This window comes from Oncorhynchus masou, chromosome 33 (assembly GCF_036934945.1).
Source record: "Oncorhynchus masou masou isolate Uvic2021 chromosome 33, UVic_Omas_1.1, whole genome shotgun sequence".
Classification (NCBI taxonomy): domain Eukaryota; kingdom Metazoa; phylum Chordata; class Actinopteri; order Salmoniformes; family Salmonidae; genus Oncorhynchus; species Oncorhynchus masou.
In genome coordinates this window covers 35,871,628-35,889,252 of record NC_088244.1, presented here as the reverse complement: position 1 = coordinate 35,889,252, position 17,625 = coordinate 35,871,628, and the positions used below count along the sequence as shown (strand labels likewise).

The 17,625-nt window shown below is 41.5% G+C and overlaps 2 protein-coding genes across 2 annotated transcripts in view; both read right to left on the bottom strand.

Annotated features, from left to right (window-relative positions):
• The window catches only part of LOC135528393 (probable phospholipid-transporting ATPase IIA), a 39,239-nt gene extending 34,517 nt beyond the window's left edge, over window positions 1–4,722 (bottom strand). The window contains exons 1-2 of the mRNA XM_064957442.1: window positions 4,581–4,722; window positions 1,284–1,428 (exon numbers count right to left, since the gene is read on the bottom strand). Of these exons, the coding sequence (XP_064813514.1) occupies window positions 1,284–1,428; window positions 4,581–4,648 (213 nt within the window). The 5' untranslated portion in view covers window positions 4,649–4,722. The remainder of the gene's footprint in view (window positions 1–1,283; window positions 1,429–4,580) is intronic.
• Window positions 4,723–7,355: 2,633 nt separating this feature from the next.
• Window positions 7,356–16,289, bottom strand: LOC135527590 (sal-like protein 4). Its single transcript, XM_064956080.1, has 4 exons — window positions 16,223–16,289; window positions 9,101–11,620; window positions 8,651–8,961; window positions 7,356–7,863 (listed from the first exon to the last, which is right to left on the bottom strand). The coding sequence occupies exons 1-4, from the start codon at window positions 16,287–16,289 to the stop codon at window positions 7,429–7,431; spliced, it is 3,333 nt and encodes a 1,110-aa protein (XP_064812152.1). The 3' UTR covers window positions 7,356–7,428.
• Between the last annotated feature and the right edge of the window lie 1,336 nt (window positions 16,290–17,625).

Below are 17,625 nucleotides of genomic sequence, written 5' to 3'. Positions count from 1 at the left end.
AGTTTGGAATTCAGTAGTGACTGTTGCAACCGAGGACAGACGATTTTACTGCGCTTCACGCTTCAGCACTCGGTGGTCCCATTCTGTGAGCTTGTGTGGCCCAGCACTTCGTGGCTGAGCCGTTGTTGCTCCTAGATGTTTCCACTTCACAATAACAGCCCTTACAGTTGACCGGGGAAGCTCTAGCAGGGCAGAAATTTGACAAAATGACTTGTTGGAAAGGTGGCCTATGACGGTGCCACATTGAAAGTCACTGAGCTCTTCAGTACGGGGCATTCTACTACCAATGGTTGTCTATGGAGATTGCATGGCGGTGTGCTCGATTATATACACCTGTCAGCAACGGGTGTGGCTGAAATAGCCAAATTCACTCATTTGAAGGGTTGTCCACGTACTTTTGTATATACAGTGTATGTCTCAACAACAGTGTAAGTCTCATTCCAGTGCCACCCACAGTCAAGTATAGTTTTAACAGTCACACTACACCTTGGCTGAATTTTATTACCACCAATGTGCAAGATTAGTACAAAGGGAAATCTTGTGTTCTCTCATTGCTACTGTGACAGCATACAACAACAATAATGTGTTTTGAGACTTTGACCCGAAAATAATTCCTTGACATTATCTAAAGTAAATAAAATTCATCATAATTTGCAATGCAAAAAAGGACTGGTCTTTGCTTTTGTTTTTCCAAACAAATCTGGGCTACTTTTAATGTCCGACCTCATATCCAAAAAAAGGCTATGTTTTAAGACTAGCAAATGTCTGAAAACCTAATTCATAGTAAAATTAGGCTTGAAAAATCTGAAAGGGAAACAAAAACACTCCTTAGTATTTTTGCCGTGGTTTCGCTTCACTTGTAATGACAAAACAATAAAAAGACTAAGCAACTAGAGCAGTGGAGGCTGCTGAGGGGAGGACGGCTCATAATAATGGCTGGAACTATGTGAATGGAAAGGCATCAAACACATAGAAACCAAGTGCTCGATACCATTACATTTATTCCGCTCCAGCCATTACCACAAGCCCGTCCTCCCCAATTAAGGTACCACCAACCTCCTGTGAACTAGAGGCACATAGGCTAAACAACACAGGCTAAACAACACAGGCTAACAAGACTGCTCATTTGATTAGAATATTTGTTATATCTGAATCTACGGGGTCAGCCCTACTACTCACTAAATACTTACTCCACTTTGCCACTAAACACTTTCAGGCTTGTTGTGTTGTGAATGAGGAGCAAATTACAGTTGCTTGGTTGACCCTGAGTCCCTGACACTCACCCCTGGGAGGAAGGTGAAGAAGTTGTACTTCTGGTTGTTAATGACATTCCGGGGGTACCTCTGCTCCCTCTTCTCTGGGTGGCCCAGCCACACTGTCCGCGGCCGGAAGTCCCCCATGCCGCAGCACCTCGACCACGGGCAGCACCTGAGGAACACCAGTGTAGTACATCATTAGGGATGGTTTCCTTGACCCAGGTTAAATGGATACATCAGGATTTTGCCAATAAAGCCCTTTATCTACTTCCCCAGAGTCAGAGAGTCTGCATGCAGTTAGAAAGAAGTTAACTAGCGTTAGCTGAATTGCTAACTGGCGTTAGCACAATGATTGGAAGTCTTTGGTAACTCTTAACATGCTGGTAGATACCATAGACTTCCGCTAATTGCACTACCGATAGTTAGCATCGGCTCACAAAAGTACCTCTAACTTCCTTCATACAGGATGCAGAGATATACAAATTGTTTCCATGAGTTCATCTGACTCTTGCGAAGCAGATAAAGGGCTTCATTGTCAAAATCCGGAAGTTTCCCTTTAAAGATACACTTTGCAGAAATCGCTCCACCATTTCCCGGTTGCTCAAATTCTAATAGTCCCCTAATTTCTGTTTATTTGACAAAACAAGCAAGTATAGTGTAGAGAATCATTGTACAATCTAAACCGCTGTGAAACACATTTTACATAACCAGATTTTTTTCTCCAGATGGTGTACAAAACCGAAAGTAAAAAATGCAAAAACGAAAAGTATGAATGGAAAGCATAGAAATAGTGCACATAGAACACATCTACCGCTTCTTAGACTGGCTTTCAATGAGAATGACAAATCTATAACTGACATTTCTATGTGAATTTGGTCAGGTTGCCCAAAAAGTTAAATGCACATGCACTTTTTTGGGGCCGTAATTGGGATATTGTCTTTCAACATGAACATTTAAATAGCTGGTGTGTCTAATGGCACCCTATTCCAGCCCCCTACATCAGCTTTAAGCCTGCTCCAGGACCTCTATTCACAAAAAGTCTCAGAACAGCGCTGATAATTATATGGACTTGGGAGGGATCTGATCCTGAATCAACATCCTACTCATAGACGCTTTTGAACACATACCCTGGACTAAAAAGCATGCTCAATGAAGAAATGCCATAAAAGTATTGTTTTAGTCCAGAACTAGGCCTAATCTGTGTCTGGGAAACTGGCCCTTTTAGAGTTTCCCTCTCATTGAAATGCCACTACAAAAACATGCAAATAATATGTTTCTTTCCTATGGTGGTGAGCAAGGCTTCAGTCAGTCAATAGGACCACAGAGGTGGGCCCCAACTCAGTAAATATTGGCTTCATGTGTTAGGCAGCAAGGTCTTAGTTTCATACACCTTTCTCAAACAAAGCATTCCACTTCATCTAGGCAAGCAGTGCAGCACGTGACCTAATCTTATGGCTGCCATGTGTCATAATGTTCTATGATTTTTACAGATCACATATTCTACACATATCTAGGGACTGAATACCTGGATAATGAATCCTTGACTGTGGACATAGCTGCGGGAAGTAGTTTGGGTAATGCTGATTCTTTTTGTTTTTAACCGCGCTACGGATGGCTATATCGGTCCACTAATAAAGGACAAAGAAATGGTTAATTGTCCACAAAATCTAATTTTGCAATGGCCATCTCAATCTCCGGACTTGAATCAAGTTGAAAAAATTTGGTTTGAATTGAAGAGGCCAGTCTATAAGCTCAGACGAAGGATATCAAGCATTTGTACGGAGGAACGGTCTAAGATCCCTCCCAATGTGTTCTCCAATCTCATAAAACATTTCAGAAAAAGGCTCAGTGCCGTTATCCTCACAAGGTGAGGTATTGAATGGTTTTGAAAACAGGGGCACCAATCATTTTGACCCCTATCTTGAAGAAAAAAAATGTTTAACAAAATATCTTTCTCTTAGCAATTCAATTAGTATAAAATATAATTTTCCAATCTTTTGGAACATACAATATAGCTCAGTATTTGAATTATTTTAGACAGTATTTTTTGCTCATCTTTAAGGGTGCCAATAATTTGGGACCTGACTGTATATATTTTGTTGTACATCTTAAACCTACTAATTTGTAATTTATTTCATATCTAAAATTGAAATGCTCTGACAAGCGCCATCTCTGAGATTGCCCTTTCCTGTCTGATCGGATGATGGGGACATGAGGTGCAAAGGGGATGCCCGGACAGGTGTGCAGGCTAGTCTTGTGTGGCCTGTATTTTGTCAGATGTCCACCAGATGAATACGCGTTTTGTTTTGCCGGGTGTCTACCCCGCATTTTCAGTACTTGCATCACATGTTCTTCGCTTTTCAAGTAGCTAGAAGCAACCTAGTTGGATTCTGTGTGTACTTCCGTTTGTACCATCGCACGGTAAAACAACGCACGAGTTGAACGCACATTGAACGCATGCGGTACACAGAACGCACCAAAGCCTAGTGCGGTACCCCAACGTAGCATTGCAGACTGCTCCATTGACAATGAATAACTTCCGCGGGAACACAAAGAGTTTGATGCAACTGGTGGACATGAGACGTTAGGCTTTACTTTACAATTGGTGCAACTCTATGACGCAATATTATCATTGCATATATCAGGAAATATCATAAACTTCATAGAAGTCGCATCATCATCCGTATTGTGTCCATAGTCAATCATGGTGGTTTGCTGCGCCCAGTGCTGAAATATGTGCAGGTACACAGTTTATATTTAGGTGGAGCTCCACAATACTTAACTAATATTCCGAGGTGCCAGTAATCCACTCCGGTGAGCTCCTGCCCAAATCAATCCCTGGCTGTCTCCCAATTCTCATAAGGCCTGCCCTGTCTGGGGCTGGTTCAACGCAATGACACAAAGAATGCCTAGCCAGCCACGCTACTTTACCCCACCTTGTGTTTTAGGCATAATGATAGTGTTGTTTTTCCGTTCTATAGGCCTATCTAGTAAAGATAAACAAACAATAGACGATTAATAGTGTAGGCCCACTCGCACCGACAGGGCATTCAGCAACCGGAACAAGGTTGTGTCATCCCTTTCGCTACAATGAAATATTCATTTCGATTACACATTTCCCCAACCAAGGGAAATCCCGTCATTATGTTATTTTTATGAAAAATAACATTTATCTTTAACGTTTACAGTGTAGCGAATATATTCGTCCGCGGTTTTGTAAACAATTCATTGTTATTAGCCAACGAGCTAAATAACAGCCTAACATCCTCCTAATATCGATGTTCTCATTTCTACTTAGTGTAAATTTATTTTTTTTGTTCTTACCCATTCCTGTTTTTATTGTCGTGTCTTTTTTTGTGTCTTACTGGTTGTAAAGGAATATTGTCCGTCATTCCTGCAGCCCCAGTTGACGGTGACGCCAGGCAAACTCCACTTAGCAGTCTCTGCGGGTTGTGACTAGATGGAGTACAGCTATGGACGGAAGTGACTGTCATTCCAAGGTCCAAAAATATTGGCCTAGGCTTGTCGAGAGACTGCACTGAATCAGATAACTTGAACCCAGTAGCCAATGCTTGAGTTTTGACCATTTCAAGATAGTATATCTTAACCCTGCACATGTCAAGAGATTCAAATTGGAGTAGGTCTACACCTACAGATGGCCATGGGGATTTTATCTTTAAAAAAAAATATATATACACATATTTTTTTAAATGGTTGGGTAAACTAATTAGGCTACTTATCCATTTTGAAGACCGCTCTAAGCCTTGATCAGAGGTCACAAAACTGATAGTTAGCTTTGATTGTGGGTAGAAAATGAGAACAGACAACATACGGCTAGTTGGAGATGCAAATTAATTTAGTTGATGCAAAATCTGGGACCAAACATTTATTTCTGGGACACATGTGAGATCAACAACCAAACCAACAACTCCAAGAAAGTCATCTGAAGGAGACCAGATGGAAATCAGGGATGTGCACAATGCAAATTAAAGAAAAGTAGCAAGAACAAACCCATGAGGTAATTAATCCAAAATCCATGCTCTGAGGAGACAGAGCAGAGTTACTCCTGTAACTGAAACGCTAACTCTTCCATAGACTGAACTAAATAATTCAAATCCATACAGACAATTAAATAAAACACACGATTTTTAGAGTAATTCGTGGCATGCTGGGAACTGACAAAGGAATGCAAACCAAAGTTGGAAAGGTCACCCTGATTTCTATTTTCAGAAAGACCAGAAAGTAACATTTTAGGTGATAAGGAAAAGGACATTTACATTGTAAACAAGCCAACACAGGTTCAATTTCTTGAATTGTATAGACAACCTCAAAGCAGTTATGATGCATGGTTTTACTTTTAAAACAAGGCACAATTTGGTAAATGCATTTCAATGGGGGATGTACAGCAGGATTATAGAGTTAATCTGTGCATTCCGAGTTGTGCAAAGAGTCCAGTGATACATTCATTACTTACACAACTCAGTAGGTTGTGCGAAGAATGAAAGCATATCATTGCTTACTCAAAATGTATCAGAGAGTGAATGTACCCATTGTGTTAACTTTGAGGGTAGGTGGAGGACAAACTAATATCTAAATGAGGTAGAGTGTAGCCCCCAAAGCTCTGGCATCGTACACAATATAAATAACAAAACAAAAAGTTTAAGATTCCACAATGGATAAAATAATGTAGAGTCCCAGTCAATGGAGAGAATTATTGAAGTATGTCAAACTTAATAGGGCTGGGAATTGAGTTAAATAGAGTAAAATTCTGAAGTCAATGTTTCCAAGTCCTCAAACTAAGAAAAGATGACAATCGCTGATGTGCACTCTTATATGAAGATCAAGGTAAATGTAAATGAGGGTTTTGACATGTAACCATTAAAATGACAAGCTTACCAAAAGTTTGAAGAAATATAAAGTGCAGGCATGATTGAGAGCATTCAGCATTTTATGGGTTGTGTCCCAAATGGTATTCCTATTCCCTGTACGCTGCACTACCTTTGACCAGGGCCTGTGTATGTAGAGAATATGGTACCATTTGGGACGCAAACCATAGCCTTCAGAACACAACCCACCAAAAGACGCAGAAGCTCTACAAAAAGGAATATTGGGAGCAAAAATATGGAAAAAGTAATCTTGTAAATTAGTGAAAAGAAAACACTTCCGGGAACAATGCAATATGGAAAAATATAGTACCAGTCAAAACACACAGACAAATATAACCGTCATTACAATCTTGTGGTGCTTTAAAAAAAAGAAAAAAAAGACAATATAGCAACAATTCAAATTCAAGCTAGGCACTTGGCATGAGGTTTTTCAGTTTTAGAGAGAAAGGCAAAGAAACTATTGTCTCAGCATCTGTAAACTACCTGGAAAACATAATCAACATCCAAAACAGATGACTGAGCAAATCAGTCTGTCTGGATCAAACAAAAGTATATGACACCTGACGGATAACTCAGCAGACCACCTCCGAGCATCTGCAGACAACTTGAAATATCAAACACTTTCCTATGAAATATCGTTGCAAGACGGTTGGCCATTTTGAAACTACACACATTTCATAAAATGTGTGGCACACAATAGGTCGAGAGCCAAGTAATTATGTACTGTAGAGGAATCAGGACAACCACTTGTTAATCTGCACTAAAACAATGGTGTCCACAAGCGGTCATACACTGAAGCTTTCATAATGCTAGACAAAATCCTACAGGTTCTTCCGTCATGGAGAGAGACATTCTGAATCAAAGCGGTTTCAAGTAAGCCATACATTCAACTTCAGGATACAAGACTAAAAAAAGTGTCACAGAAATACCCGCATATATTATGGAGAAAAAATATAACCCTAAATACAACTACAGTAGTTTTAGCAAATTCAACTAAAAATAACACTTAAGGGGTGAATTGTTCAAATGAAAAAGGGAAGAGCTGCATCATAAGTTACTGAGAGTTCCAACTAGGCTTTGCAAAAAAACAGCAATATGTTCAGCAAGGGTTATGGACTATCTCTTGAAAGTGTTGGAATAGCACGTGTTGATTGTACCAGTCAAGGACCAAGTGGCAATGTTAGCTACCATTGCTACTATGAATATTCAAAATCCACACACAATCGACAAAGAAACTATCAGCAAAACAAAAACAGATAAAACTGTTTTGTTCTTCCATTTCACAACTAGTTCACTGCAATTTTCCCCTCCTCCATGAAATGTTGGAACTGAGATCTAGCCACACACTCGGAGCCATTCCTTTCCATCTCTGCCATGGTGGCAGGCAGGCCAGAGTGGGACCCATCCATTTCCATCAGGCCTCCAGTAGAGCAGACCGTAGGACCACCGGCTAGGCTACCAGGCATTCCGCCATTTTGGATCACAGAGATCTCGTTAGTCTTCATGGACAGGCCATTGGTGAAAGCAGCAGTGTACTGGTTCCACAGAGACTGGTCGAAGTTCATCGGCGGAGGAGGACCCAGTTCCCTGGGAGATGGCATCATCTCTGGCATCATGTTGCCAGACTCTGAGCTCATCGCCATCAGGGCCATGGGGTTGTCCAGAGAGAGGCGCTGGCCGCGCCTCGCAGAGCTGTTCCACATGTGAGTTCCAACGTGCACCTAAAACAAGCATGGAATAGATATTACTACAGAAAATGAGGTCACACTTATTTGTATAGTTCCATATAGGTGGTCATACTATTAAACCACCTGTTGATAAGAAAATGCTTGCTACAGTTAGGGTAATCTTTTAGGTTAGGGCCAGGATTGAGGTAAGGGCTAAGGTTAGGGTTAGGATAAGAGTTAAGGTTAGGGCTAGTTAATCAAAATTTTGACAATTACTTAACATCCACTTTGGACAATCCAGCCACGTAGGCACGTGTGGGCCCAGACCCAGCCACTGGCGAGCCAGGCCAACCCAATCAGATAAAGCAACAACAAAAATGATGCTTTCTACTCATGTTCCAAATAGGACATTTGTCTATTTACCTAAACATGCAAACACTATCAGATAGAATTCATACCAAGCAGCGCACTGGAATGACATTCACTCTGATGGGATGGTGGACAAAAATAACTGAAAGCCACACCCCCAATAACCCATGAATATGACTGCATTGAGGCATACGTCACTGTGCTTCTATGGCTATATGCACCATGCCAACGCCTACTTAATTTGTTCATTTAGCAAAGACAGCTCATCAGGCCTCCAGCTCATAATCCAGTGCATTTATTACAGTCAACACAGCAAAACATTCTCAGACTTATGTCAAAATAGCATGAGATTAGCCATATAAAAAAACTGCACATGTTTAGAATTGCAGGAAGTTAGCGGTTTCATACCAGGCCAGAGTCCATGAAAGACAAAGGCTTTAATAGCATTTAATTTCTATAAAAAAAGCCTTACCTTGAGGTTGCCTTTAGTGGTGAAGGCCCTGCCACAAATGGTGCAGCCAAAGGGCTTCTCGCCAGTGTGGGTCCTTTCATGGATCTGCAGGGCGCTGGCAGAGGAGAAGTTTTTGCCACAGGAGTTACACAGATGCTGCTTGCTGGATCTACGGTGAGCACTGGAGCCATCCCGTGGCTGCCCTCCCACTCCCTGAGGCATCTGGGAGACAAATAGAGGGCCCATGCCCATGGAGCTCTCTGGGGGAATCTGCCTCTCCAGTTTGACCAGACTGGGAGGCACCCGCATAAAAGGAGGCAAATGGCTGGGAGCTGTTAAGAGAAGAAAAATAAATCCAGTTAATAAACAATAATCAAGATTACTCGCAGTCAACCTATTTTTAAAACCCTACAGGGAATGTGATTGATTTACAATAAAGCACATTCTAATCAAAGGGGCTTATACACTTACCATACTCTCTATTAGTGAAGGGTAGGCCAGGCTCTTCTTTGATATTTTTTGGGGTAAAGCTGGGTGCCGTTAGGTCCAGAGCTCCATTGGCATCCTGAGAGCTGCTGTCAGAGTCCGTTCTAGGCTCATTCCGGGTGTAATCCTCAGGGATGGCTGACTCGGGGGACTTAGCCATGTAGGCAGCAGCCAGTCCGTTGACTGGTGATGAGGAGTGGAAAGAGACAGAGTCTGAGATGTCAGGGCTGCGGCCATTCCGGTACTCATGCTCCCGGATGCACTCGGCGGCTGATGGGGACTCTTTGGGGGGCACTCCATCACACTCCGAGGCAGTGCCGCTTTGGCGTTGCAAGTTGAGAGCCAAGGTGAGGTTCTTCATGTGGTTCTCCTGACCAGCTATGCTGGAGAACATAGAGGATGGAGGGTCCTGATTAGGTTGGTGTGGTTCCTCAGAGAAAGATGGTGCGAGAGAATCTGAGGTGTCGCTTGGCTTTTCTTGAGAGTCAAGCTCTGCATCTTGGTCTACCATGCACTCAAAGCCGTTGGTGTCCATGGACTTCTCGTCAGGCAGAGAGGAGTCAATTTCTTCCAAGGCCTCGAGCTGGGTCTCTGGCATGGGGGTGTTAGGGATCTGGCCTCCCATGTGCATGCGGATGTGCTGCTGAAGAACCACCGCATTGGTGAACTTCTTCTGGCAGATGGGGCAAGAGTGCTGCATCTTGAGGGGCGTGTTGGCCCGATGAACACCGTAATGAGCTTTGAGGTTGCCATTGGTGGAGAAGGCACGTCCACAGATCTTACACTTGTAGGGCCGCTCGCCCGTATGTGTACGGTAATGCATCTTCAAGGAGCTCTGGCAACTGAGCACCCGGTGGCAGATGTAGCACTCGTTTGGGTCATTGGTCCTCTTTTCCAGTCCATCCACCATTTGCTGTAGTTTGGCAGTTTCAGAGCTGTTGTGGTCACCAGGAAGGCCTTTGCCATTCATGTGATGCAGCGCTCCCATTAGCTCTTTAGATACCTGGTGGTCCTGATCAGAGCCCATTTCGTGATTGAACATGTTTGAGGAAATTGACACGCAGTCACCTCCCGATGACGCTCTTTGGGAGAACGGGTCACTCCTAAAACAATCAAATGAAGGCTTGAACCCCTGCAGTGCTGATGGGTGGAAACCTGGAGATGGGAGGCCGAGCATTGGCTTCATATCCACCATGTTGGATTCTTCAATGGGCATTGACATGCCGTAGGGGATGCCGCTGCTGGTGGGAATGTTGTCGAGGTGTTCCGGCACAGGATGTGGGTTCATCCTGATGTAAGGGTACTTCTCCTTGTGTCTTTGGAAATGCACTTTGAGGTTTCCTTTGGTTGTGAAACGGTTTCCACATATGTTACATTTAAATGGTCTTTCTCCAGTGTGCGAGCGCAAATGGATCTGGAGTGCGCTGTCATTCCCAAACGTTTTCCCACAGTACTTACACTTGTGCTTGTACATGCTGTCACCACCAGACCCATTTTTAGACTCAGGCATATTTGGGATCTTGCTCTTTACTTTCTTAGAGGGATCCATCCCTGATGAGAGGCTAGTGAGGGGACTTTGGTAGACCATGGAGCCTGGTGAATGAGGCAGTATCGCTGGTAGGTGGTTGGCCATGTCTGGGAGCCCCTTCAACATATCGGCTTTGAAGGGCATCGGCCCCATGCCTCGAGCCAGTGAGGTGGAAATGCCATTGGACAGAGGTAGTTTAGCCTGTTTGAGGGACTCTAGCGAGAGGCTCTGGTTGCCAGTCCTCTTGCCGATCAGGGCTGCTGCAGCAGAGAGCTGCTGGGAGAGATGAACTCCTAAGGCTTTGAGGGGGTCGACTGCTGCCCCTAGGGCCGAGTGGAGGCTCTGTGGAGCCATCATTGACACTTGGATACGGATCTGCTCAGTCAGTTGGATCTGCTGGAGCTGCTGCTGCTGGAGGGCCACTAGCTGTTCCAGGATCACAGGGATGGCTTGCAAGGCCTCCTGGGAGGCCTGTGGAGACTTGCAGTTGTTCAAACCACTGTTCGATGAGTGCTGAGTGACAGCCACTTTAGTGCCAGGCATTGACTCCAAGGTGACATTTGAATCTTGGGGTTTGGATGAGGCTTGGTGCTGATGGCAACTCATCTCAGGCCTGGGACTGTCAGACATCTCCACCTGGTCTTGTTTGGATGGTTGTTCCTCACTGTTCGACTTTAGTTCTTCCTCCATCCTTTCCATAGACACTGCATTGGACTTTGACAGAGTATTACTGCTGGACTGGCAGTCACTGTGGTCTTTCTGAAAGTCACTCTGTGAGAAGTCATCTGGTACTTCTCTCCCCTCTCCATCTTTCATGATGACCATCTCATGACTTTTAGTGCAATTATTCTGATGTTTTAAAAACTCAGCCTCATCGATGAATTCAGCACAACATTTGTTGCAGACCTTCATCTCGTCCATTCTAAACCTCTTCACCTCATTCCTATTCTCTTCAGTTTGACCGTCTTGTAGAACGCCTGTAATGATAATAGTAGGGAAATGTCAAGTTAAAAATAATAAACCAATGAGTATAAATTAATTACAGCCTGGATATAATTACAATAGGCAGTATAAGTACATCTCTGTTGAATTTAAATTCTATAATTTAGAGTTATTTTTCAAGATAGTGGTAGTGTATGTGTGTATAAAAAAAATTTACACACAGTGTGGAACATCTACAAGGGTTTTTCTTTATTTTACTATTTTCTACATTGTAGAATAATATTGAAGACATCAAAACTATGAAATAACACATATTGAATCATGTAGTAACCAAAAAAAAGTGTTAAAAGGATTGTTCACCCCCCCCCAATTTACACCTAAAATGACATAGCCAAATCTAACTGCCTATAGCTCAGGACCTGAAGCAAGTATATGCATATTCTTGATACCATTTGAAAGGAAACACTGAAGTTTGTGGAAATGTAAAATGAATTTGGGAGAACATTTAAAAAAATGCTTTTTTTGTACCATCATCTTTGAAATATAAGAGAAAGGCCATAACATATTATTCCAGCCCAGGCACAATTTAGATTTTGGCCACTAAATGGCAGCAGTGTATGTGCAAAGTTTTGGACTGATCCAATGCGTATCATTGCGTATCTGTTCAAAATGTTGTATTAAGACTGCACAAATGTGCCTAATAGGTTTAATACTTTCAAGTTCACAATTGTGCACACTCAAATAATAGCATGGTATTCTTTCATTGTAAATTGGACTGTGCAGTTAGATTAACAATAATTTAAGCTTTCTGCCCATATAAAACATGTCTATGTCCTGGGAAATTCTCTTGTTACTTACAACCTCATGCTAATCACATTAGCCTACATTAAACGTCCCGTGGGGGAAACGATCCCGTAGAAGTTAAATAAAACCAAATATATTTTATATATGAGATTCTCCAAATTCTCCACCCTTTGCCTTGACAGCTTTGTACACTCTTGGCATTCTCTCAACCAGCTTCACCTGGAATGCTTCTCCAACAGTCTTGAAGCAGTTCCCATTTATGCTGAGTACTTGTTGGCTGCTTTTCCTTCACTTTGCGGTCCAACTCATCCCAAACCATCTAAATTGGGTTGCGGTAAGTTGATTGTGAAGGCCAGGTCATCTGATGCAGCACTCCGTCACTCTCCTTCTTGGTCAAATAGCCCTTACACAGCCTGGATGCGTGTTGGGTCATTGTCCTGTTGAAAAACAAATGATATTGGGACTAAGCGCAAACCAGATGGGATGGCGTATCACTGCAGAATGCTGGTTAAGTGAGCCTTGAATTCTAAATAAAATCACTGACAGTGTCACCAGCAAAGCACCCCCACACCTCCATGCTTCACGGTGGGAACCACATGCAGAGATCATCCAGTCACGTACTTTGCGTCTCACAAATACACGGTAGTTAGAACAAAATATCTCAAATTTAGACTCAGATCAAAGGACAGATTTCCACCAGTCTAATGCCCATTGCTCGTGGTTCTTGGCCTAAGCAGGTCTTCTTATTGGTGTCCTTTAGTAGTGGTTTATTTACAGCAATTCAACCATGAATGCCTGATTCACACAGTCTCCTCTGAACAGTTGATGTTGAGATGTGTGTTACTTGAATTCTGTGAAGCATTTATTTGGGCTGCAATTTCTGAGGCTGGTAACTCATGAACTTATCCTCTGCAGCAGAGGTAACTCTGTCTTCCTTTCCTGCGGCGGTCCTCATGAGAGCCAGTTTCATCTTAGTGTTTGATGGGTTTTGCAACTGCACTTGAAGAACCTTTCAAAGTTCTTAATTTTTCAGATTGACTGACCTTCATGTCTTCAAGTAATAATGGACTGTCTTTTCTCTTTGCTTACTTGAGCTGTTCTTGCCACAATATGGACATGTTCTTTTACCAAATAGGGCTATTTTGTGTATACCACCGCTATCTTGTCATAACACAACTGATTGGCTCAAATGCATTAAGGAAATAAATGCCACAAATTAACATTTAACAAGGCACACCTTTTGAAATGCATTCCAGGTGACTACCTCATGAAGCTGGTTGAGAGAAGGCAAAGTGTGGCTTCTTTGAAGAATCTAAAATAAACACTTTTGGTTACCACATGAATCCATGTGTCCTTTCATAGTTTTGATGTCTTCAATATTATTTGACAATGTCGAAAAACACTGGATTGAGGTGGTGTGTCCAAACTTTTGACTGCTACTATACACACACACACACACACACACACACACACAGGTATTCAAATACTTCAATAAATAATGAGGTTAATATATATTAATATTGCTTGGTGGGCAAAACTTGAATCAGTCATTTACATTCATGAAAAACCTCTCAATCACATTTCCAGTCAATGCATTGATTTCGTGCAATTTGGGCTCAGTGCACTACTGCCAGCAGAGGGCAACATCTGACAAAAACACCAGGGGCAAGCAACCAATGTCTTTCTATTTATTTTAGTAATTTAACCTTTACTTAAAAAGGCAAGTCAGTTAAGAACAAATTCTTATGTACAATTACGCCCTGGGAACAGTGGGTTAACTGCCTTGCTCAGGGGCAGAACGACCTATTTTTACATTGTCGGCTCGGGGATTCGATCTACCAACTTCTGTTACTAGCCCAACGCGCTAATCACTTGGCTACCTGCCGCCCCTGTCTCATGTAGGATTAAAAAAAATAAGACCAGCCTGTCTTTCCTGACACTCATTTCATTTTAGAAACTTAAATGACTCCCGATAACAAGCACACTTTGTTATAAGGACATGTAAACCAATATTCATTGTGTGGGCCTGTAATATGCCTGAATATGCCACAATAATTCAAGTCTGCGAATTATGGTGTGAACTATAAACAAAGATCTTATACGACCTGTACTTGAATTTAACTTAACACCCATGTCAATATAAAACAAAAAGACTGTGTACCTATGCTCACAATAATCAGTCAGAACAGTGGCTTCATATAGAAGACATCCATCGATTTGCCTTTAAAACCCAGATATGATCCGGGGCAATCGTCTCGCACATCAACTTCTCATTTACATGAAAAGTAAATTCTAGCAAAATGGGACTGGAATAAATAAGTGATTATTTTTTAGTTGTCTGCCGACCGAATCCATTTCACAACCAGTCGCATTGTCAAAAGCTAATGTACTCTCTGTGGGGTAGACCATCTGTCTGCATCCTTCCAACGAAACTGTTGGTGCCCTTGTTAATCGCTCACCGGGCAACTGGAATCGGGTGGAAAAAAATGGCAAATGGCATTGTATTCCGAATCCGTTCATTGTCAAACAAATTTGCAATGCTGTTGCAGTGCATAACGCAGTAGGCAGAGGGAGGAGAACGTTACCTTTAAGATTTACTATGCAAAAAAAGTGGGCGATTTTCAGAGACGAAACTAATCAAGAACCCGCAAAATTAAGGGAAAGCAAGTAGAAAATAAATAAATCATTTCTAAATAACAAGACTGACTTTCCCACTTGTGTCAAGTAAAATAAAAATCACATGACCACTTGGTGGCGCATAAATTGTATCAGATCACCTAAAATTCAATATGGCACGAGGTGAAACTACACAAGGATGCCACTTAATGAGAGTACATTGATAACCTGTATTAAATGGAACGTAACTATTCTCAGATCAAAGAAACACCGACAAGAAGTTATCGAACATATGTACACTCCCAATCAAGCAGCGTAGCCTACATGTAAGTAGAATCAATAGAATCATTCATCAAGTTAATTACTATGGCATGCCTACATGGCAACACAAGCCGCACCGCCAACCCTTGCTTGCCTACAAACCTACCACTGCCCCCCCCCCCCCTTTAAATCAGCATACTTCTGAGTCACATTTCATACCACAGTTTGGAACCTTTTAGAAAATTGATCCCAAAATACACTGCATCAAACACTGACAAAAGTACAACGTTATGCCATGTATTTGAGCACAAATAAAAATTTCTACAGTCCAAAGCAGGAGAAACACCACATGCAATCAAATTCTGATGCGGAACATGGATAGTTCTTCAATTAGGCCTATGTGAAAATATCAAAAGACGTGCAACTGATTTTTCTACAATTACCTTTTTAATAATCGAAAAGACAGCCAAACATTAACATTCTAAATAGCCTACAGCAATAACGTTAGTAGTCACCCAGCTATTCCAGTTTCGTATTCCATTGCTAACATTTTCGAGAAACTTAATTCAAAGTTAAGGCATCATGTCGTTTACAGTGGGCTTTGACTCTATTCAACAAAACGCAATCGATTGATCAATTGATGTTCAAACAGATTAAACCGTATTTTATTCATACGAATAATCACGAATAAACGCAAAAGGTTTTCAAACAAGAAACCCGCTTACACAATTTCAAAAAGTCAACTGTATATTGGCAAAAATGGTAACTTCAAACTCGCAGGCTTATAAAAAAAAATATGCATGGTCAGTTCCAAGGGTCATGATCCAGCCAGGTCAAAGTGCGAGGAGAAACAATGAATAACTTTCCAAATCAAAAATGTTGCTACCTTGCAACATTGGATAAATGTAACCCTGCACGACTCTTTCCAAAAGTAGTTTAGCAGTCCAAAAACTCACCATTTTCTGACGAACCGGGCTCATCTGAATTGATTTGCTGTGGCTTAGCTTGCTTGCGCCTCGACATGGTGCAACCATCGGGAGCAAATAGTAACGCAATTTTCGTCCCTTCTTTACAAATTCTTCGGGTTGTAAAATTAGCCCCTGAAGTAGAAATGCGCATGTCAAAGGAATTATTATTATCAATAATGCATTGCGATGTATCATGGTCCTCTGACAGCTGATTGGCTCCACTCCAAGTGCTTACACTTTATTCAAATAGGGCCCATTGATGAGAATAGCAGAATGCCAAGGGGGCGGGAGATGCGATACTAGTGGATGGGCAACGATGGGAGGGAGGTGAAGGAGTTACAGAACTACAAAATCTGCTATACTGTATATATGGAAATATTGTAACTTCGATAATCATTTAATTCAAAATAGTTTTTTAGGGTACACATTAAAGTGTATTTCATCATGTAGAATATTTTGAAAAACCTTTTTGAGAAATTAATAATCCCTTGCAGAGATTTTAGTTCATATTAATCTGTCATTTTCTTCCAATGTCCAGTCAAATATGTTGTTTATGATCCATAAACCCTGCACTCTATCCTTTGCATTGTGATCTAGGTGAGCTGAATGAAAAAGTATTGTGAAATTGTAAAAGTAAAAAAAAATCATTAGGATCATTCATAAAATTATTTACAGTGCCTTCAGAAAGTATTCACACCCATTGACTTTTTCCACATTTTGTTGTGTTACAGCCTGCATTTAAAATGTATTAAATTGAGTCACTGGCCTACACAAAATACCACATCACGTGGAAGTATGTTTTTAGACATTTTTACAAATGAATTAAAAATTAAAAGCTGAAATGTCTCGAGTCAATAAGTATTCAACCCCTTTGTTATGGCAAGCCTGTGTGCAATAATAGTGCTTAACATGATTTTTGAATGACTACCGTCTCTGTACCCCACACATACAATTATCTGTAAAATCCCTCAGTCGAGCAGTGAATTTCAAACACAGATTCAACCACAAAGACCAGGGAGGATTTTCAATGCCTCGCAAAGAAGGGCACCAATAGATGTGTTAGATGACAATGTCACAAAAAAATTGTGATTCTGGATGGCCAGATAGCTAAAGACAATGACAAAAACTGCCATATGGGGAATCGTATGTGACTCGCTTCGGCTAATTTAATCTTGTTCTTGATACCATGTCTTGCTTTGAGGTGTTTTGACTGATTTCATGCCAATGCTAATATGGCAAAAAAATAAATATTTGAGCGACGTGTTCATTGTGCAAATGTATTTATGTTTTCTATAATCATTGGAGACTAAATAGTTAACATGTTGTCAACAATTTAAGGCAACCCTGTCTGTTTTAGTTGCTAAACAACCAACCTGTCTATTGGTATATGA